The 22,285-nt window shown below is 56.9% G+C and overlaps 1 protein-coding gene across 1 annotated transcript in view; it reads left to right on the top strand.

Moving 5' to 3' along the window:
• The window catches only part of MYO5B (myosin VB), a 202,941-nt gene that overhangs the window by 131,089 nt on the left and 49,567 nt on the right, over positions 1-22,285 (top strand). Inside the window, exons 13-20 of the mRNA XM_059707260.1 lie at positions 1,229-1,351; positions 2,056-2,139; positions 5,395-5,544; positions 6,286-6,383; positions 10,398-10,484; positions 16,173-16,284; positions 18,963-19,174; positions 21,264-21,420. Of these exons, the coding sequence (XP_059563243.1) occupies positions 1,229-1,351; positions 2,056-2,139; positions 5,395-5,544; positions 6,286-6,383; positions 10,398-10,484; positions 16,173-16,284; positions 18,963-19,174; positions 21,264-21,420 (1,023 nt within the window). The remainder of the gene's footprint in view (positions 1-1,228; positions 1,352-2,055; positions 2,140-5,394; positions 5,545-6,285; positions 6,384-10,397; positions 10,485-16,172; positions 16,285-18,962; positions 19,175-21,263; positions 21,421-22,285) is intronic.

The following is a 22,285-nucleotide window of genomic DNA, read 5'->3' as shown; positions in this document are numbered from 1 at the left end:
TGGTGGTTCTAAATATAAAACAGTATATATATAAAATGCTGAATTCATTACATTTTATTTTGTCTGCCTACCACAATTCGTAGCCTCTTTCAAGAGAAAGTTTGTTTGAATTTCCTACGGCACTTGGCCCTGGATGTTCAATACTAGCTATACCACATTGAACACTGAGAAAAATCTCTTTGCTTACAAAGTATTTGAGAAATTCGTTCTCATCTGTGTAAGCATTTTCCATGTGGCACAGATTGCATTAATTTACTAAACAAAGCTCTTTTTCAAGAGCTAGTGCAAGGGTCACCTTCAGCCCTGCCTGGTCCAAATACGCAACCTAAACTAATGAAGGGCGGGCAAGTCCATAGGTCACCCCTACCTGGGGTGCGGGGGTGTGCGGCGGTGTTCGGGGTGACAGAGGAGGGGCACCTTCTCGTCGCCAGGGTTCCCATCTTCCTTGACTGTTGGAATGGTGGTTACAGTGACTCTTACATTTTCAACAAAGCAAGCTGCTGTGCCATTTTTGAAGCCACCTCTAAATGTAGTGAGAGGGGCAGCATCCCTAATGTAGTGGAACCTCTGCATCTACATTTAAATTTGGGGGAGCAGAGATCAGGACCGAGTAGCTTAATCACTAGGTACTTCGCACCCAAAGTGCGGCCGGAACTCAGCCAGCTTACAGTTTGTAGTGACAGGACAGTATGCAAAAACCAGCGATGAGCCGTGTTAGGTGGTGTATGTATGAGAGAGCTTAACTGGGAGGAATTCCAGAGTGAGCTGGAGCGGTCAGGAAAGGCTTGGGGAGCAGGACAGCCTGGAGCCGGGCCGGGCAGCGGCGCTGAGATGAGCGGAGAGCGGAGAGGGCTTTCCTGCCACCTGTCGGCCTGTGTGAGCAGAGCGGGTGCTGCGGGTGGCTGGGCGTGTTGGTAACACTGGTTCCTGGCCTGACCGGAGGGAGGAAGCCTCTTCAGATTGGTTCCTTGAGTTGTGACTTTCCTCTGTGACCTTGGCCTCCATCTTCAAGCTCTTCTAACCCTCCCAGCGTCTACCAGCCAGCAGGGTCTTCCGGGCTCAGTGTGGGAACATACCGTGGCAGGGTCCTACGTGTCTGCGGTTGAATCTTGTTTTCCACGTCCACGTAGGGTCGTGAGGTCCACTTCCTGGCGGACTCCATCCCCCGGCCTCAGCTCTTGGCTTCCTTTGTCCTCTTCACGGAGCCCCTGGTTTTGTGGTTCTGCAGGTCCCCAAAGGAACTGACCAGAACTGGGCCCAGAAGCTGTACGACCGGCACGGGGGCTGCCAGCACTTCCAGAAACCCCGCATGTCCAACACGGCCTTCATCGTGGCGCACTTCGCCGACAAGGTGGGTCTGCTCCCTGCCCCAGACTCGGGGTTCTGGCCTGTGAGGGAGCTGCCGCAGCCTAAAGTCTCTTAGGTGTGGTTCCCTCCTACCCTCCCCTCCCTCCCCACGCCAACTGTGTGTGCGCCACCCCGTCACCACCTGGCAGAACCCAGTGGGTGGCCGTGGTTTCCCAGGTGTACGCCTGACAAACCTTTGCTGAGGTCTCTCTCCTGGGAATACAGCAGCGTAACAGAGCCCGAGTCGGCCCTCCTGGAGCTTGAGAGAGAAGCGGAAGGGGAAACGGAGCCGCTCTTCCCAGGAGCCTCCTTCCCCAGGAGCTGGTGGAGACGGGATTTTCCCCCATAGATTTCTGTTCCGGATGCACTGACCCAGTGCTGCTCAGGTCCCATGTGCACGAAGGTGCCTGCCGTCTTGTTCACACGCAGGTTCCAATTCAGCAGGTCTGGAGTGTGGCCGACAGCTGCGTGTACACCCCCAAAAGGAAGCCTCCTCAAAAAAGGAATTTCTTTTGCAAACAGTTTGTTTTTCCACAGAAGGGATGCCCAGTTCCCTCTGCGTAGGTCCCGACCACGTCTTGGTGTGCATTTTAAATGGGAGCAGCTGGGGGGTCCCCGTTCACACGGTGTGGGGTGAGCTCGAGGACACTGCCCAGGGAAGCTGACCAGCCGCAGCACTGACCCCTGTGTGCTTCCCCTGTGGCCCAGGTGGAGTACCTCTCAGATGGCTTCCTGGAGAAAAACAGAGACACGGTGTATGAGGAGCAGATCAACATCCTGAAGGCCAGCAAGGTAACGCGGGAGAAGCAGGGGACAGCCAGTGTCCACAGCCAGGGGACAGCCAGTGTCCACAGCCAGGGCCTTCAGGACCGTGAGATGATGAGGATGTAACTAGGGAAGCCCGATGCCGGCCTAAGAGGCCACAGTGTAGCGAGTTGCTTTCTCAGCCGTCAGAGAGCGGTGAATACTTAGTAAAGAAATGCCTCTTCCAGCCTGATGTGTTTTAGACAGTAGGGGATGGAGGCTTTTCCCTCCCAGCTTTGGCTTACGAAATATTAAACCTCAAACCAGAATATTTTTCCTCTGGAGATTTCCGATTCCAGGGCAGCACTGAGTATAGGTCAGAGGGCCGAGCGGTGGATCGAGTGTTTGCCAGTAAGTGCCAGGTGACAAGGGTCGTTCTGGGCAGTTTCCTGGCACGCAGTCCGGATGCCATCTCTCTGCTCCATCTCAGTAGAGGGAGCTCGAGGCCAGCATGGCCCAGAGGCCGGGTGAACCGTGTGGGCGGTGACAGGCCCTGGGGTCCAAGAGTCACGGTGGGGTTCAGAAGGCCAGCTCCTTTCTGCGTCTCACCCAGGAAGGAAACCTGCTGCTTCCTATACTGGCATCTTCCTTACAGGTGACACCCACATTCCATTTTGAGCAAATATGTTTGCTTTTTATTTTTAATGTTTTTTTCGTTGTTTTTTATTTTTAATTAATTTTTATATAATGGCTTTATTGAGATATATTCGACATACTATAAAACACTTGCTTTTAAAGGCATTTGATTTAATTTGCTTTTTGTTTAAGATCAGTTTGTGCCGGGCTGAGTAGCTCAATTGGTTAGAGCATTGCCAAGGTTTCTGGTTCAATCTCCAGTCAGGGCACATACGAGAAGCAACCAATGAATGCATAAATAAGTGGAACAACAAATCGATGTCTCTGTCTCTCTCTGTCTCTCTCTCTCTCTCTCCCTCTCTCCCTCTCTCCCCCCTCCACTCTCTCCCCCCTCTCTCTCTGAAAATCAATTTTAAAGCTTTTCTTTCTTTTTTTAAAATTTTTTTTATTGATTACAGAGAGGAAGGGAGAGAGGTAGATAGAAACATCAGTGATAAGAGCGAATCATTTGATTGGCTGCCTCCTGCACATCCCCCACTGGGGATTGAGCTCACAACTTAGGCATGTACCCTGACCAGGAATCAAACCATGACCTCCTGGTTCATAGGTTGATGTTCAACCACTGAGCCATGCCAGCCGGGCAATAAAAAAAATCAAAAAACTAAAATAAATAAATAAATAAATAAAGTAGCCGAAGCCGGTTTGGCTCAGTGGATAGAGCGTCAGCCTGCGGACTGAAGGGTCCCAGGTTCGATTCCGGTCAAGGGCATGTACCTGGGTTGTAGGCACATCCCCAGTGGGAGATGTGCAGGAGGCAGCTGATCGATGTTTCCCTCTCATCGATGTTTCTAACTCTCTATCTCTCTCCCTTCCTCTCTGTAAAAAAATCAATAAAAATATATTTTTAAAAAATAAATAAAGTAAAATAAAATCAGTTTGTGCTGGTAGTTGAAAAGCTTCTAATGATATTTGGAATAAACAGACCATCCCCTTTCCAATGTAGGAAGATGAAATGCTAAGACTTTTTCGCCAAAGTCCATTTAAAACCCTTTTATGTGCAAATATTTATTTCTTTAAAAGTGTAGATTTTTCCCCCCAAAGGTACCTTGTAAAAGAATTGATTGAAAAGAAAATTTATTTTTTTACTATGCTTACTGGAATTTTAAAGAAGATGCTAGGCGAGAGATCCCAACCAAATGGTTACTATAGTGTATTGTTTTAGTTTCACATGTCTGTTTTAAGGGGAATATGTTTTATGTTCTTATAAACAGAAGTGAACGGTGAATCCACGTGATTTCCAAGGTAACAGCTATGTGAATAGCTGTAATTGACAATGTTCTTAAACTGTCAAGTGGTCTTTAGAAAGTGTTTTCATATTTTTAATCCCTTCCCAATAGGTTTGCCTCAGGCTTTTACAATCTCTATACAAAGTTGAATAGCAGAGAACGCCAAAGCCAGTTCCTGTGGACAAGCAAATAGTGGCAAAGTGTTAGGGACCTGCTGGGCTGGTTTGAAGGTATCATCTGAGTGTTTCCAAGGTTGAAGGGGGGACATTTTTTTAAACGCCCAGGTGGATGCTGTTTTTTATGGCTTAAGAGGAATTATATTAGGTCCACTGCCGGTGAGCCAGCGTATACACAGACTGTGCAATAGCTCTGAAAAGGCCTGCGTGCAGTTAGTCAATTAAAGAAAAAGCATCGTCTCCCTCACTCAGAAGTGTGTTCTTTTGGGTGAATCCTTAGTCAAGGCGGCTGCTTTTCATGGAGACTGGAGGTTGGTTCACAGGTGGGCCCCTCAGGTGCCTGTCTGGCCCAGCCCCTCATCCAGGTGGCAGATGGGGTGGGCGGTGCAGTAATTGCTATTTCTTGCCTGGTCTTGTACTGCTGCCTACAGCCCCAGGTCAAACACGGTCTTTCAGCCCTGTGGTCAGACGAGATGCCTTTCTACGTTCACTGAGTTTATAAAACACATTCTGAGTAGAATGCGTAGCCTACCCCTTCTTTCTCAGAGTTAATGTCCCGACCCACCCCTCTCCCTCTCCCTCCCGGAGATCCCGCCCTTTCAAACGCAGTCTCAATAGCAGGGACCTGCAGCACATGTTGCTCTTAAACTAAAATACAAATTCTCCAGAATGGCCCAGCTCATGGGACAAAGCTGAAGGGGTTTCCTCCCTCCGGTCAGGCCAGTAACCCCCTGTTTCACCAACACGCCCGACCGTCCGCAGTGCCCGCTCCTGCTCACTCAGCCGGCAGGTGTCAGGGAAGCCCTCTCCCCTCTACGCTCATCCCAGCGCCTCCAGGCTACGCCCGGCTCGGGCTTTATGCTCTGCAAAGCCTTCGTGTGGTGACTGAGTTGGGGCTCAGGGACGTTCCATAGCTTTACAAGATCCAATAATACTGTCTTGTGTGTCAGGGCTCCACTCCTTTATGTTGTTGAGTAACAGTCCGCCGTATGGACATACCACATTCTGTGTATCCGTTTCTCCACCGGTGGACATCGTCGGAGTTGCTTTCCCTTGGTGGCTGGCCGCTGCGAACAGTGGCGGACAAGTTTTGACATGTTTTCACGCCTCTTGGGTTTATACTGGGGAGCTTCTCTGAACGAGTTTGAGCAAAGTTCAAGTCCAAGCCGCCTTGTTTGCAGTGCCCTCCCTGTGCTTGTTTCTAGTGCCCCCTGGTGGCTGACTTGTTTCACGACGACAAGGACTCTGTTCCTGCCCCCTCCACTTCTGCAAAGGGCTCCAAGATCAACGTCCGCTCCTCCAGACCCCCGCTGAAAGCCTCCAACAAGGAGCACAAGAAGACCGTGGGCCACCAGGTCAGCCCGCGGGGGCAGGACGCTGTGGGCGGGCCGGGCAGGGTGGCCTGTGGAGAGGAGGGAGCCACCACGTCTGGGAGGGAGGCCAGGGGGCCCAGTATCCCAGCCCGCCACCCGCTCAGTCTTTCTGTGCTGTTTGAAGAAGGAAACTGCAAAACCTTCTCTACAGGGAGCGAGCAGGAGAGGGAAAGGGTGGCTGTAGCCCCAGGCGGGGCATTCAGTCTTCATGGGATGTCATGTCCAGCGTGTCTCCCAAGAGAAGCGACGGGAGTGCCTGCCAAGCCCTGGCCACACTAAGCTTCCTGTTTCACCAGAGTTGCCTATTATGGACTTGCATATAAATGCAGCCATTCCCAGCAGCCGGGCACCGGTGTGCAGGCCCCAGGGCCCAGACCAGGGGTCCGAGGCCTCCAGGCACGTGATCATCTCTCCTAGCACTTGGTCGCCCGTCATCTCCTCTGATCCACGACCCTGAGTTAGACACAGTGGGGGTGGCCTCTCCCCGTTTGGTTCCAGGAACCCTGAGGCCAAAATACAGGAGGGACTGGTTTTAGTCATCCCGGTGGGAGGAGGGTCCGAGCTAGAGTTGGACCCAAGGCTCTGGGTTTCTTCCTGTCCTCGGGGTTCGCAGTCATAATCAAAGCAGTAACAGTGACGGCCACTGCTGTGGGCGCGCCTTGATGCGTATTATGCGTCGCGTGAAAGGCGCGTCGATGACCAGGCTCTGCTCTGTCCCCGCAGTTCCGCACCTCCCTGCAGCTGCTCATGGAGACGCTGAACGCCACCACGCCGCACTACGTCCGCTGCATCAAGCCCAACGACGAGAAGCTCCCCTTCCAGTGAGTGTGCAGCGCTCTGTGCCTCAGGGTCGGCCAGCCCGGCCCCTCCCGCCCGGCCTCCTCACGCCTCCTTAGGGGTTAGGGGCTCGGGAGGAACAGGGAGCGGCAGGCACAGCCGCACGGGGTCTGCAGTCTCCCCTGGGGTGAATGGCTGGCCTCCCGCCCCCCACATGGTTTCTGTGCTGAGTGCAGGCCCTCAGACATTTCCCAGGGCCACCTGTCTACTGCCCTGGAGGATTCAAGGGGGTCAGAAGATACAGTCCCCCACCCACCCCCCGGGGCGCTCACAGTGGTGTCACGGAGGGTGCATACTCGAATCCGATAGAGAACCACGTGGAAGTGTGCCTTGAATGCCGGTGATGTCCAGCTCAGACACGGAGGTTCGCTGGCGTGGTGGGGAAGGCTCCTGGCATTGAGGCAGCTTGACCTCAGGTGACCTGTGGCGTGCTGACACACCGGGTGGTCCTGGTCCTCTCGCCCCGCTGCTGCTGAGCTTCTGGGCCGTCCACACTCGCTCGCCTTCCCTCCCTCCCCAGCCTTCTCCGGTCCAGACCCGGCCTCTGTGCCGACCTGGAACGTTTCCTTCCAGTTCTTTCCACCCTCACACGGTGGATTCTACCCGAATCTGGAGAGCCGCAATACTTAAAGATTGTTGCCCTCTCTGGTTTCTGCCAAATCCCAGACCGTCTTTTCTGCAGGCCTACGGCAGCCCCAGGGCCACCTCCCCTCAGCCTGTCTGAGACCCCACCTTTTTCCCGCCAGGTTCCACTTCATGTGGTCTCTGTCGGGGTGAATGCATAACCGCTTCCTGATGTCTCACCCACCCACCAGACAATCTCGCAAACTAGAAACCCGAGAGTCGCTCTGGACCAGTGCGGCCAATAGCGCTTCCTGTGATGACGGGACCGCCCTGTCATCGGCATTGTCCTCCGCGGTAGCACTGGTCACGTGCGGCTCTTGGGTGCTGAGAATGTGGCTAGTGTGATTGAGAAACTGAATCCTTTTTTAAAAAATACGTTTTTATTGACTTTAGAGAGAGGGCGAGAGAGAGAGAAACATTATCGGTCTGCCTCCGGCACGCCCCCTACTGGGGATCGAGCCCACAACCCGGGCATGGGCCCTGACTAGGAATTGAACCAGTGACCTCTTGGTTCATGGGTTGACACTCAATCACTGAGCCACACCGGCCAGGCAAGAAGCTGAATGTCATTCTTTATTTCATTTCAGTGACGTTGAGATGCTCATTGGTGGCTAGAGGCTGCCATATGGGAAAGCATCACCCTGGGTCTTCCGCCTGCCTTCCTCCCAGTGTGCAGTCATTGTTAGAATCCCACGGAGGCCAACAGGTCTCCCTCTTGCCTCCCTTCCTGCATCACTTTGTCTCAGACTCTCTTCCTCTCTTGCCTGGAGGGCTGCCCAAAGCCCTCGATGGTCCCACCTCTGCAGCCTCTTCTCCCATCACCTGAGCCTCCTCACATGCTATTTCCTCTGTCCAGAAACACGCAATCTTTAAAAAATGTTAAGCACTTTCTTCCCATCTTTCTGATTTCCTTTTGGGTCCTCGCATAATCACTTTCTGTGAGGTAATTTAGTTTTGCAACTCTGACTCTCGTAGTGAATGCCTGAGCGGCCTCTGCCTCCTCTCACTCAATAAAGCCCGACTCGCACTCGATGGGCCTCGTGCTAGAAAAGGCTGGGAGACAGGACTGAGCCAGCCTTCCGTGGCGGGCCCCGATTGGGCACTGTCTTCCCTTCCCCCAGCATCTGAGACACGCTCAGGGCCCCCCGCCCGCCTGGCATCTGTTTACCAGCTGACGCGGGAAGAAAAGGGGCGGCTAGCAGAGCGGCGTGTGTGAAAGACAGATTATGTGTGAAGGGCAGGAGCAGGGGAGGAGGCCGGGCCGCAGACAGCGTGGGCCCCGCAGCCGTGACCTTGGGCAGCTCCCGCAGAGCCTGGCGCCCGCCTCGTCCTGTGTTCCTGCTGGGCCTCCTCTTCCCAAGGAGAGAAGTTGGGGACTTGGAAAGGGACTTTCTGCTCCGAACACCCCATTTGTCTAAGACCTTCCTTTGGACCAAAATAATCTTCCCCCAGTAAAGAAAGCGGGGAGAGAGAGGACTGAACCAACGCAGAACCTGGACTCCAGTCCGGGCTCTGCCCCAGCGGTTCGGCCAATCACAAGCGAGCCCTTTACTCCGTCTCATTTCTTCGTCTGTTAGTCGAGGTTAAACAACAATTATAAACGACTTCAAGAAGATAACTTATTTCTATGATGAAAATGTAGCGTTATTGACGCTACCCTCGCAGGAGAGTGCCGTGTCCCTCCGCCCGTCCCGCACCGCCAGGCTCTCTCAGCCCTGATGTCACTGACGTGGGGCCAGGGAATTCTTGGCTGTGGGCTGCCCTGCGCGCTGTGGGGAGCTTGGCACCCCGTCTCTATCTGCCCGATGCTCGTAGCACCCCCACCATGTGACACTGCAGTGTTTTAAGACGTTGCCAAATGCTGCCTGAGGACCGAGCCACCCCCAATGGAGAGCCGCCGTCCCACACTAAATGCTCTGATAGCATCTCCTGTGTACAAGTCCTTTCCCCTCTGCCTCCTTTATTTAAACAACAACAAACATCTCTCACCCCTGTGGCTCCCTGGGCTCGGACGGGTGGAGTGACAGCGAAGAAGATCCATCCCTTATCCTTCAGGAGTCACCTGGCGATGGCATAGCCGTGACTGCCTCCTAAAGGGCAGGAGCGGGAGGGGAGAGATGGCTGCGTCCAGGAGGCGGCGGCCCGAGTGAGGGTGGCCATCTGGGACGGCTCCTCAGAGGAGCCGCCAGGTTTTCCGGAGGCCAGTCCCCTGGTCGCAGAGGCGAGCAGTGCTGAGAGTCTCAGGGCCCTGCAGTGTGACCCTGAAGGCCGCAGAGCCCGGTAAGGGGGGTGGGGGAGCCTGCAGCCGTGCCAAGATCGGTGAAGTGGCGCATGGCTGCCGGGGTGGAACCGATCCGACACCCGAGTCTCGCTCTGCATCCCGCGAGCCCCGGCTCTGGGAGCCCGCGCGCTGTACCGGGAGGACAGCGTCGCCCTGCGGTTCAGCAGGTGGGCCCGTGCACCTTGGGCAGTTGTTCAGTCCAGACTCAGTGCTGCTTGAGCACACGTGGGCCTCCCACGGTGACCAGGTGTTCACCAGGAAACGGGTGTTCACCAGCCGGGCTGTTTTCCCTCCCAGTCGCCTAGTCACGCTCGCAGAATGCGAGATGCATTTGACAGGGAGTTTGCCTGGCTGTCTGGGAGATAAGCTGAAGACACAGAAGTGTTTGTCTTTACATGTCCCCGGGGGGCGGAGGAGGGTGAACAGAGAACAATGATGACGGTAACTTCTTTGTATTGTGTCTTCATTTTCCTAATGGCACCCCCCTTTTACGTCCCCTGATCATCACAGCAGCCAGTGGATCTTAGTTGGCAGATATCCTCACTCCATTGAGTAAGAGAGGAGACGGAGCTGGAGAGAGTGCTCTGCCCACATGACCCTGGCAGCTCCAGGGCCGGTGCCCTCTGCACCCTCCCCACGGGGAGGGAAGGGACATAGAGGGTCCCGTCTCCAGGTCATCGAGACGCAGGGACGAAGATTCGAGCTGTGTCCAAAAATCCTTTGCCAGATGCCTTCTGGGGCCCCAGCTTGGTCGACCTATGAGCCAGGAGGTCGCGTTCCATCCCCAGTAGGGGGCGTGCAGGAGGCAGCCCATCATTGATTCTTGCTCATCATTGATGTTTCCATCTCTCTCACTCTCTCTCCCTTCCTCTCTCTGAAATCAATAAAAATATATTTAAAAAGAATGCGCGCAGAGCGGAGATGCTGAAATGGCTCGTGAGGCTGCCCATCCGCGTCCTCACTCTGCTTCTCACCTGGCTGTGCTCAGTGGCTGGAGGGCCGGCAGCTCAGGGCAGGAGGAGGTGGGCTGCCCTCTCCGGCTCTGGTTCTGCTTCGCCCGACGGCACTCACTGCTTGTCTCGTGGTTCCGCAGCTTTGACCCGAAGAGAGCGGTGCAGCAGCTCCGAGCGTGCGGGGTGCTGGAGACGATCCGAATCAGCGCAGCCGGCTACCCGTCCAGGTACGTGCCGCCGGCCACGCCCTGGTGCACCCAGGGGCCCTCTCGTGGGCTGTCCGCCAGAAACAGGTCCTCAAAACTGTTCCCGAGCACTGAGGGCCAGGCAGGGTGCTGGCGGAAACTAGTGTTCCCGTCGGGTCTGAAAAGTGTGGGGGTCGCCCGTGACATCCTCAGGGCAGCTCTCAGATTTCAACCTGGCATTGGTCTGGGTGATGCACTGGCCGCTTGCAAAGGAGATTTCTCCTTTACTCAGCTCCCACCTTGTCCCCCTACCTCCTTCCCCTCTATTGTGGTAAAACACACATCATATTTACTGTTTCTAAGCGTGCAGTTCAGTGGCATTAGCACACTCACATTGTCATGCACCCATCACCTGCATCCGTTTGCAGAACTGACACTCTGTACCCATGAAGCAGTCACTCCCGTCCCCCCTGCCCCCAGCCCCTGACAACCACCGTCACACTTTCTGCCTCAGTAGAAGCCGGAGGCAATTGGAAGCTGGGCTGCTTTCACATGAGTAGAGTCATACAGTGTCTGTCCTTCTGTGACGGGCTTATTTCACACACCATAATGTCCTCAGGGTCCACCCGTGTCGTAGCGTGTGTCAGAATGTGGCTCCTTTTTAAGGCTGAGTAACAGTCCGTTGTATGTGTAGCCTACACGTTGTTTATCCGTTCGTCTGTCAGTGGACTCCTTCACCTTTCAATATAGAATCAAATCTCTGGTGGAAAATACAACTTGAGTTAAAGGACAGCTGTTGTGACCCAACCTGCCTCAGGGATGAGCATGGAGCCACCCCGTGGCCACCCTGTGTCTGTTGAGCTGTGCCAAGGCTGTGGCATGTGCCTGGAATGGGGCTGGGGGACGGGGGTGACCAACCAGCGCTCGAGAAAGCGCACTGCGCACCAGGGTCACAGCAAACACTGGCCGGGCGGTGGCCCTGAGCAGGGGCAGTCGCAGGCCGGAGCCTGTGGGGTTTTCCTGTGTCCCAAGAAGTCCCATGCGTCAGGAGGTGGAGGGGTGCCTCCCCCGCCCCCGCCTCCCTGCATCTCCACCTGCGCCTTCCCATGGCCTTGAGGAACCGCTTCACGCGCAGGGCTCACTTACAGAAACAGCTTCGCCATCAGTTGTTCCCAAGCCGTGGGCCTGGGAGGAAGCTGCTGCCGGAGCTGGAATTTGCATTTGACCCGGAAAGCGCAGAGCTGTCACTCAGCTGCAGCATCCAGGCAGCTTTGCAGAGCCCGGAGGCCACGGCTTTGTTCAGAGGCTGTGCTCCGCCAGGTGCGAGGGGGCTGTTCCCTTCCAGCCCCATCCCCCTGCCTAGAAGCAAGACAGGGAGTGTCCTGGGCTCCGTCTCCTTTCTGAACTTGGGTCTGAAGACAAGTAGCTGAAGCCGCAGGACTGATGCGCGAGCCATGCCCAAGGTTGGACGAAGGCGGCTTTCCTTCCAGGGCCGGACTGTCGGGCTCCAGCCTTTAGATGAAGGGACTGGGGCCCAGGCCACGGGCAGTAGTTCAACTTCGAGTTCAAAGCCCTGTGCTCTGGCCGATTGGATTGCCTCTCAGCGACTGCTCCTTGCACAGGGTTCAGACCAGGCACAGTTCATGCACTTGAGAGAGAGACGGGGCCTCAGGAGCGCTGAGCCGCCCGTTCCAGACCACACACCACAGGCCACGGCCCCCTCCCCCTCCTGCCCCTGGCTCTTCTGCCCCCGCTCCCAGGAAGGTTTCCTTAGCCCCCACCTTCCGTCCAGCGTCCCTCAAAACCCATCGCAACCCGTGGGTGGGTCAGAAATCAGTTTAATGGGTCGTGACCAGCATCTTGTTTTTTAATGAAATAACGTGGGGTGGGAGATAGAAGGCGGCCATTGGTGGCAGAAAGGGCGCCGTGGCCTGACCTGGCATCAGTTTGTATACAGGTGTGGGCACATCCTGATGTAAATGGACTTTCCCACGGGAGACCCAGAGAAGGAAGGGAGCCGCTCAAGGCCACCCGGTGGCTGGACCACCTTCCTCTGTCCGCTGGGTGGTCGTTGTCAAGCACCTTACGTCCCCACATCAGCGAGGCGCTGGCGTCCAAGCTCAGGCTCCTCAGAGGAGTGAGGGCAGGGACGGGTCCTGGGGTGGAAGGAGCCAGACCTGCTTTTCCCGTCCAGTGATTCGGGAAGAGGCACCCAGTCCTGCAGTCCTGCCCCCCACCCCCACCCCCCGGCGAAACATCCTGGGGGCCAGGTGTGCTTTCCGCCTCATCAGACCGCCTCTGGCGTGGCAGCTGGGAGGGCGCATTTCCTGCAGGCCCTGAGGCCCCGGTAGGTAGTGGCTCCTCCGACTGCTCACTCCGTGGTAGTGGCTCCTCCGACTGCTCACTCCGTCTGGCTGCCGGCAGAGTTGCCAGCGAAGCCGGGGTGCCCACCCACTCGCCGGCCTCGTGTAGGGACGTGATGGATGCCTTTCTCTGCCTCCCTAATTGCCTCCGGCTTCTTCCCAGCAGATAGTTACAAGGGCACCTGTACCTTTCGTTTCTGTAATGGCTGGCGTTGTGGAAAGCGTAGGGAAGGAAGGGAGGACTATAGGATATCACAGAAGATGTTCCTTGGAGCTGTGGTCTCGAGGTTTAGGCTCGGATCCAGGACGCTGCCTTGCGCCTCCTCCTCACGTTCACGTTGTTAGCAGGCTTTGCAAAGGCTCAAAGAGAGGATTTCCCTCCCAAACCACCTTTTGAAAGCTAGCTTTTGGGAAGAGGCACCGTGGTTTTGGGGCGCTGTTGCTAGAACTGAGGCGGAGTGCGATCATCCATGGTATCTCATGTAGGTCCCCGTCACTTTTCGCCCCTCCCCACGGCACCCAGCGTGATCTGTCTGTGAGGATGAGTGGTGAGGGGCGGCTGTAGGTGGCTCCCACCCTGTGATAGCTAACTCCCTCTCCACCCCCTGCCAGCCACGGTAACTGCGCTGGATCTTGGAGTAGCATCACTGGTTTTTTTTAAAAAGTGCTGCCTGTCCGCCTGCTTCTCCAGGAAATTGGCATGTGGGCCGTATCTGGAGATGCAGCCAGAGGTTCTACAGAACCCGGGCCCATCGAGCTGGTAACACCCATCATGTGTGCGGACTTGGGGCCTGGAGTGGAGAGAACGTCTGGGACCAGAGGGGCCTGAGTCGGTGGGTCACGCCCTGGCGGCTGAGACCGGCACAGCAGAGCGATGGCGCCTGCTTTCGCTTGTCAAGTTACCGCACAATTCTGCAGTTGTTCCCAAAGGAAACCTTGCGGCTTCCTCGATGAGGGGAATTAGAACTTTCACCGTTTTCCTGCTTTTCTCCCACTTCCATGGCCAAAGGGAAGTATCCTTTGCCACGAGGAAAAGGGCAAAGGGAAGAAAATGCAGTCCTGGGTCGCAGGCCGTGGGTGAAGCGGTCCCGGGGGCTCGCCCAGGAGCCCAGGCGAGGGCCGCGCTTCCCGCTGGGCTGCCAGACGCAGTCCCTGCGCTCAGCGCCGAGGCCTGGGCACAGCGCTCAGCCCTGCTCTGCCATGAACACGCGCTCAGTGCCCCACCGCCCCCACCGGAGAGGGCGGACGCAGCCCGTGGCCAGCAGCGCTCTGCGCTCCCCGCCCGCCCGGACTCCGTACACCTGTCTATTTTTATCCTCCGAGGACATGTGCTCTCTGTGAGTCTGATTTAGAATGGAAATGAATCATTCAGCTGGAACTGTGCAGCAGAGGCTAAGAAATATGTCCATTATCGTGTACATAAAGCACTGTGATGAATGCTCTGTCCGGGAGGGGCTGGTCCGCCGTCACGGCTCCCGCCCCCCTCTGTCTTGGGCCCGCACAGTCATCCGTCTCCTCGTGGGGTGCTCAGAGCAGCTCTGTGTCCCGGAGGAATCGTGAAGCAAATGCCACTCACTCTGGACAGTGTTTAGTGTGTTTTTCAAAAGCGCCTTTTCTGCCTGGCTGGTGGGCTCAGTAGCTGTTGTTCCAGATACAGCTGAACCAGGAGGTCCCTGGATCGATTCCTGGTCAGGGCACATGCCCGGGTTTTGGGTTCAATCCTCAGTAGGGGCGTGCAGGAGGCAGCCGATCAATGATTCTCTCTCATCATTGATGTTTCTCTCTCTCTTCTCTCTGAAATCAATAAAATATATATACATTAGTTTTAAAAGCACCTTTTCCTACATCTTCAGTTCTCCTTCACTTCATTATCTCCTCTCATTTACATAAAACAACAACCACCACCTCTGTGTGCTTTCTGGAAAGATGCCCCCCCCCGCCCCCGCCCACCTCCCACCTCCCATCCCTGCCCCATGAACTGAGTGGCTCAGGGCTGTAGATGGAGACGGAGGCCCGAGAAACGCCTGATTGGCTTTCCTGCTGAGTCATGATTAAACTCGCACAGGGTCCCAGCCCTGTTACTGAAGGTCCACAGGGAAGGACGATGTTATACATGTTTGGAGTGTGGTCATTCTTTACTCGGGGTCTTGCAGCCTCCAGTTCTGGCTCCTTGGCCTGAGAGCTGTGCTCCTGTCCTTGCACTTGAGTCAGGCACAGGGTTCTCACCTGGGTGGCTTCTGGTGGTCACCTGGAAGGGACTGACCATTTCAGAAGTCAGGCCCTCCCCCTCAGACTGGGCACATGGCCCCCCACACCTTTGGCGAGGCTGGCAGGCTCCCGAAGTGTCTCGGACCAAAAGGAAAGCACGCCCCTCATGTCTGTGTGAGTGTAGTCTCGGGAAATCTCTGCGCTAGGAATCTGGTGCCCAAGTCGAATGTGACTGGGCAGTGGGTGCTGGGCTGCCCACCTCACCCTGACCTGACAAGCTGAAGGATCCTCACCATTTTCTAAGGGGCCTGTGAGCACCTGGCTCGCCACCTCAGGGACTTTCTCTGTGGCCTGATGTCGTGCACATGGTCTGAGAGGCTGTGAGGTCCTGCAGGACTCTCAGAGTTGGTCCCATCCAGGCAGTGCCCTCCCGAGACCTACCCAAGAGGGGAGGCGGCACATGCAGATCCTCCGTCCGCCCGCACTGGGCACTGGGCGGCTCGGGCACAGCGTTCCCACAGGCGATGGTTACGTCCAGTGTCGGGCCCTGACTGGGACCCTAGAGAAGCGGGGCGGGGGGAGGGGGTGGCTGGGCGGGAAGGGAGCGTAATTTCGATCTTCAGGAAGCTTTGCATCTTTCCAAACACTGCACATCCACGAACCCCCGGCTACTGGCGCTCTGGGAGGCGCCGTGGGAGGTGGGTGACGGCCTCTGGATGTTGCAGGCAGTGGAGGTGAGGCGTGCAGCCGTGACTCGCTGGACGTCGCACCGCTGGCCACTGTCCGAGCCAGACCCCTCTCCTTCTCTACCCCAGCTTCTCTGGTACCCGCCGCGGTGTCTGCGGTCACAGGGCCCTGCTCTCTTGTCATTTCCTTAGTCTGTGGCCTCCCTGAGTTATAGGACCGTCAGCAGTGGGAGATTTTCTAATGAAGAGCATTTGATGTTTTCAGCCCTGTGGAATGCTGCTCTAATGATTTTCCCAGAGAAATTACAAGCTCATAAGGAAAAATAAGACAAGTGAGGACACTAATAACCATGATACCGGATGTGGGAAGTGCCTTCAGAAATACTGACCCCCTGGGGCACTGTTGGGGATCCCCTGGCCCTCCTGTGGCCAAGAGGCAGGACCTGTCACCTGATACACCTGTGTCCCTCCAGGTGGACCTACCATGATTTCTTCAACCGCTATCGGATGCTGATCAAGAAGAGAGAGCTCGCCAGTGGGGATAAGAAGGCCACCTGCAGGTCTGTGCTGGAGAGCCTCATCAAGGTGAGCTGGGCACCCGGGGGGCCGGGCTCCGGGGGGAATGCGACGCCGCGAGATGCGGAGGGTGGGGTGGGGGTTACCTGCCTTTTTGGGTTTTCATCCTTCTCATTGGAACTGATTCCAAGAGGTGAGTCCGTTTTCATACATCAGTGACTAAGGAAAAGCCCCCTCACCTTCCTGCCCGGGGTACATCCTGGCTTTGTTCACAGCTCAGCACACAGCGTCCCTCATCCCCCTGGGCGAGCACAGGGAAAGGAGACTGATTTTAACGTAAATAGATGCAGTTAGGACAGTAATTGCACGTCCTGTCCCCCACCCCAACATTCCATAACATAGTTTGAAACCAAGTAAAACTGACTTGGGGAGTTATGTGCAATCTGAAATTATTCAATTGACTGGCCATTTGGGGCTAATCTTTATAAAATGGCAACCGGATCGGGTCCTTCCCTTGCTCAGAGCCGCCCCCGCCCCCCCCCCCCCCCAATGCTCTGGCCTTTGGTGGTTGGCTCCTCCCACCACCCACCCTCACTCCCCACTCAGCCACACCAGCACTCCCATCCCTCCACCATGCACAGCTTGTTGCCACCACAGACATTTGCATCAGCTCTGCTCTCCCAAACTCTCTCCTCCAGGCTGCTTCCTCAGTTCCTTCAGGTCTTTGCTCCAAGGTCACCTCTGTCGAGATGGCTGACTTGGTGACCCTGTTTAAACAGCCCCATCCCACCCTCCCAACCCCAGCTCTGTCTTTCCCATCCTCACCTGAACACATACCTGGTCTTTGTCCGTCTGCCCTCACATGCCAGTTGCTCAAGGGGCAGGCGTCTTGTTCAGTCATCCTGGACCCTCGCCCAGGGCCCGGCCGTGGGTTATGTGAGCGCTGAGTGACTGTGGGCTACGGAGCAGGGCCCGGCCGTGGGTTATGTGAGCCCTGAGTGACTGTGGCCTACGGAGCAGGGCCCGGCTGTGGGTTACGTGAGTGACTGTGGCCTACGGAGCAGGGCCCCGCCGTGGGTTACGTGAGTGACTGTGGCCTACGGAGCAGGGCCCGTGTCGTGGGTTATGTGAGCACTGAGTGACTGTGGCCTACGGAGCAGGGCCCGTGTCGTGGGTTATGTGAGCACTGAGTGACTGTGACCTACGGAGCAGGGCCCGGCCGTGGGTTATGTGAGTGACTGTGGGCCTACGGAGCAGGGCCCGACCGTGGGTTATGTGAGCACTGAGTGACTGTGGGCTACGGAGCAGGGCCCGTGTCGTGGGTTATGTGAGTGACTGTGGGCCTACGGAGCAGGGCCCGGCCGTGGGTTACGTGAGTGACTGTGGGCCTACGGAGCAGGGCCCGGCCGTGGGTTATGTGAGTGACTGTGGGCCTACGGAGCAGGGCCCGTGTCGTGGGTTATGTTAGTGACTGTGGCCTACGGAGCAGGGCCCGTGTCGTGGGTTATGTGAGTGACTGTGGGCCTACGGAGCAGGGCCCGGCCGTGGGTTACGTGAGTGACTGTGGCCTACGGAGCAGGGCCCGGCCGTGGGTTATGTGAGTGACTGTGGGCCTACGGAGCAGGGCCCGGCCGTGGGTTATGTGAGTGACTGTGGCCTACGGAGCAGGGCCCGGCCGTGGGTTATGTGAGTGACTGTGGGCCTACGGAGCAGGGCCCGTGTCGTGGGTTATGTGAGTGACTGTGGGCCTACGGAGCAGGGCCCGGCCGTGGGTTATGTGAGTGACTGTGGGCCTACGGAGCAGGGCCCGGCCGTGGGTTATGTGAGTGACTGTGGGCCTACGGAGCAGGGCCCGGCCGTGGGTTACGTGAGTGACTGTGGCCTACGGAGCAGGGCCCGTGTCGTGGGTTATGTGAGTGACTGTGGGCCTACGGAGCAGGGCCCGGCCGTGGGTTATGTGAGTGACTGTGGGCCTACGGAGCAGGGCCCGGCCGTGGGTTATGTGAGCACTGAGTGACTGTGGCCTACGGAGCAGGGCCCGGCCGTGGGTTATGTGAGTGACTGTGGGCCTACGGAGCCGGGCCCGGCCGTGGGTTATGTGAGCACTGAGTGACTGTGGCCTACGGAGCAGGGCCCGTGTCGTGGGTTATGTGAGTGACTGTGGCCTACGGAGCAGGGCCCGACCGTGGGTTATGTGAGCACTGAGTGACTGTGGGCTACGGAGCAGGGCCCGTGTCGTGGGTTATGTTAGTGACTGTGGCCTACGGAGCAGGGCCTGGCCGTGGGTTATGTGAGTGACTGTGGGCCTACGGAGCAGGCCCGACCGTGGGTTATGTGAGCACTGAGTGACTGTGGGCTACGGAGCAGGGCCCGTGTCGTGGGTTATGTGAGTGACTGTGTGCTACGGAGCAGGGCCCGGCCGTGGGTTATGTGAGTGACTGTGGGCCTACGGAGCAGGGCCCGGCCGTGGGTTATGTGAGTGACTGTGGGCCTACGGAGCGGGGCCCGTGTCGTGGGTTATGTGAGTGACTGTGGGCCTACGGAGCAGGGCCCGGCCGTGGGTTACGTGAGTGACTGTGGCCTACAGAGCAGGGCCCGGCCGTGGGATAAGTGAGCGCTGAGTGACTGTGGCCTACGGAGCAGGGCCCGTGAGCTCCGCCCGAGAATTCTGCATGGGAGGGCAGTGGTGGGCACGTCACCTCCTTGCTCCCTGATGGCGAGCCCGCTGTCCTCCTTGCCTTGTAAAGGACCCGGACAAGTTCCAGTTTGGCCGCACCAAGATCTTCTTCCGGGCAGGCCAGGTAGCCTACCTGGAGAAGCTTCGGGCCGACAAGTTCCGGGCAGCCACCATCACGATCCAGAAGACCGTCCGGGGCTGGCTGCAGAGGGTGAAGTACCGCAGGTTGAAGGGGGCGACCTTGACGCTGCAGAGGTACTGCCGAGGACACCTGGCCCGCAGGTGAGCCACGCTGGGGCCCCTCTGGGCAGCGGCTTGCGGGTGAGCGGCAGGGGCCCGGGACCGGCTCTCTTAGCTGGGTGGCCTCTCTCGGCCTCTGTCCTTAGAGGGGTTCCTGCTGGGCCCGGACTGCACCCTGACTTCTTCCCAGGAGCTGGGCCCCCCTCTTCCATGCCCCTCCCGCCTGAGGGAGTAGGTCTAGTTCCCAGGTCTCCTACCCGCCCCCCCACCCGGCCTAGCCATCCCCCCATTGCTAGCCTAGGACTGGCTGGTTGTGCCCCCAAAATCACCACTTGCCTTTTGCTTAAGCTCCAAAGTGAAATGATCTTCTTTTAGAAACAGCGATAAATTCAGCCTTTCTGTCAGTTGGCTTACACTCCGCTTCAGGTTTACACTCACAGTTTCAGACTCCCCTGGGAGTTTTAAAGTCGGGCTGGCAAATCCTGGGGGCCCCTTTGAGTTGCTGCGCTGAGTCAGCATCGGAGGGTGACTGTAACCACAGGCTGCCCAGCTAAGAAGCTGCCCTGCCAAGAAGCCTCCTGCTCTGAAATGCTCCCCCCCTGACGGTGTCACTGGGCGAGGGAGCGCTAACGCGGTCTGGGCGTCGCACTGACACGGACTCGCAGGAGCAGCCAGTGACCTCTGCCCTCGGGGGTCTCCCTGGGGAAGTGGCAGTAATTGCCGTAAGGTCTTGTGTTGGAAGCCAATGCAACGGGCTCTCCTCTGCTGGACTATGAACATGATGAGCCCGAGTCACACGCCCAGAGCGGGGTCCTTTGTATCGTACCCCCGGAGGCTCGCTGCTGCTCACCCTCCGGTCCGGCGGGGGCTGTGTATTCGAGCATAACCAGAGGCGGTGAGGCCTCTGTGACCTCCAGACAGCTGGGGACGACCTCGGGGACAAAGCTGTAGAAGGGGAGGACTGTCCGTGGTAGCAACACTGAGTGACCACGGCCACCTGTGCCACCCGTCCTCACGGACAGGCCTGCGTGGCTCTGCCTGAGGCTGAGCTCCCTGTGGGGACTCCGTGCTAGTGGACACGCAGGCCCAGCCACGCGGGGAACCTGGGGGAGCTGGGAGTCAGGCGCACCTCGGGCCATGGGGGCTGCGTTAGGTAAGTCCAAGTCCCTCCAGCTCTAATACTCTGAGTCTCCTGCTGAGGGCTGGCTGTGAGTCTGTCCCCAAGCCCTTCAGGAGGTAAGAAGCCTTAGAGCAGCGGTTCTCAACCTGTGGGTCGCAACCGCTTTGGGGGTCGAATGACCCTTTCACAGGGGTCGCCTAAGACCATCGGAAAACACATATATAATTACATATTGCTTTTGTGATTAATCACTATGCTTTAATTATATTCAATTTGTAACAATGAAAATACATCCTGCATATCAGATATTTACATGACGATTCATAACAGTAGCAAAATTACAGTTATGAAGTAGCAACGAAAATAATTTTATGGTTGGGGGTCACCACAACATGTATTAAAGGGTCGTGGCATTAGGAAGGTTGAGAACCACTGCCTTAGACTGATGCTCTGTCTTTTGGCGGGAGGGGTGGGGGAAAGTAGTAGTGGGGAGCGGAAATGCAACAGCTCCGGGGATGTCCACGTGCCGTGCGACCCAAGCAGAAAGGGCTGGGGGACAGGAAACGGGCAGCCTGAGAGGGTCCTGTCCATTCAGCAAACCTTTCCCAAGTGCCTGCCAAGCCAGGCCCTGCACTAGATGCAGGGGGTGCAAGGACGATTGAGACACGGCCCCTGATATCTCCAGTCCTGGTGAGCCCAGGGCACAGAGAGACAGACAGACATGCAAACACATGATGTGCCCAGGTGGCAGCGAGGGGCTTGCAGGTGGGGAGTGGGAAGGGGAAGGGCACAGGTGGTCAGGCTGACAGTTTGGGCCTTGTGGGAAGACTTGGAGTTACAAGGAAGAGGCTAATTCTGTTCTGAGCCTGCATGTCCAGGGCCCAAGGCATTGCTACCATCAGTCAGAGGAGGAGACCTGGCTTGACCTGGGGTGACCTTGACCCAGGGGGAGGGGCTCCGTTCAGAACCAGCTCAGGCGCCCTGCAGCAGGCCCACCCTCTCCCTCCCCAGGCTGGCCGAGCATCTGCGGAGGACACGGGCGGCTGTGGTGTTCCAGAAGCAGTACCGCATGCGGAGGGCTCGCCTGGCCTACCGGAAGGTCCGCAGAGCGGCCATTGTCATCCAGGCCTGCACGCGGGGCATGTTCGTGCGGAGGATCTATCGCCAGGTGTGTGCACGCTGGGTGTGAACTCAGACCTCAGCCCCAGCAGATGAGTTGTCACCACCATGAACGTTGGTTTTTCCTAAGTAATTTCACAACTCTGTCCTCATGGAGCCCTACATGAGGAGGTGCACTGGCCAGGGTTCTCCAGAGAAATAGAACCAATAGGAGATATGTGCATGTGTGTGTGCATGTGTGTGCACGTGTGCATGCGTGCGTGCGTGCGTGTGTGTGTGTGTGTGTGTGTGTGTGTTTGAGGTTTAGCTCAGTGATTGTGGAGGCCGGCGTCTCACTGCAGCTGAGACCCAGGGGAGCCAGCGGCGGCAATCAGCCAGGTGTGAAGGCCTGAGAACCAGGGGAGCCCTGGTGCAAACCCTCCTCTGGGGCAGGAGAAGATGAGATGTCCCAGCTCAACAGTGAAAATGGAACAAATTCTCCATCCTCTGCTTTATGTTCCATTCGGCCCTTGTGGATTGGGGATGCCCACCCACACTGGGAGGCAGTCTGCTGAGCCCACCTTCTCAAATGCTCACCTCTCTGGAAACACCCTCGCAGACACACCCAGAAACAGTGCTTAACCTGGGCTCCCACGGCCAGTTGACACAAGATGAACCGCCACAGCCAGGAAGGGTGCACACCTGTGTACCCCTCCTCTCTGACAGCTGAGATGCTTGGAGAAGCTGAGTCACCTCTCCCCCCTCACCCCCGCCCCCGGGACACTCAGCCTGTAGCAGAGCCCGGTGGCCCATCTTGGGCTCACTCAGACGAGAGCGGGGTGATAGGCATCATCAGGTCTAGATCCTTTATTAACAGACCAGGAGCCTTAAACCCAGCAAGGCGCGGTCAGGAGAGGGACCCTGACCTCCTCCCT

Source organism: Myotis daubentonii, chromosome 8 (assembly GCF_963259705.1).
Source record: "Myotis daubentonii chromosome 8, mMyoDau2.1, whole genome shotgun sequence".
Classification (NCBI taxonomy): Eukaryota; Metazoa; Chordata; class Mammalia; order Chiroptera; family Vespertilionidae; genus Myotis; species Myotis daubentonii.
The sequence above is the reverse complement of the archived record's forward strand: the minus strand, read 5'-3'. Positions and strand labels throughout refer to the sequence as shown.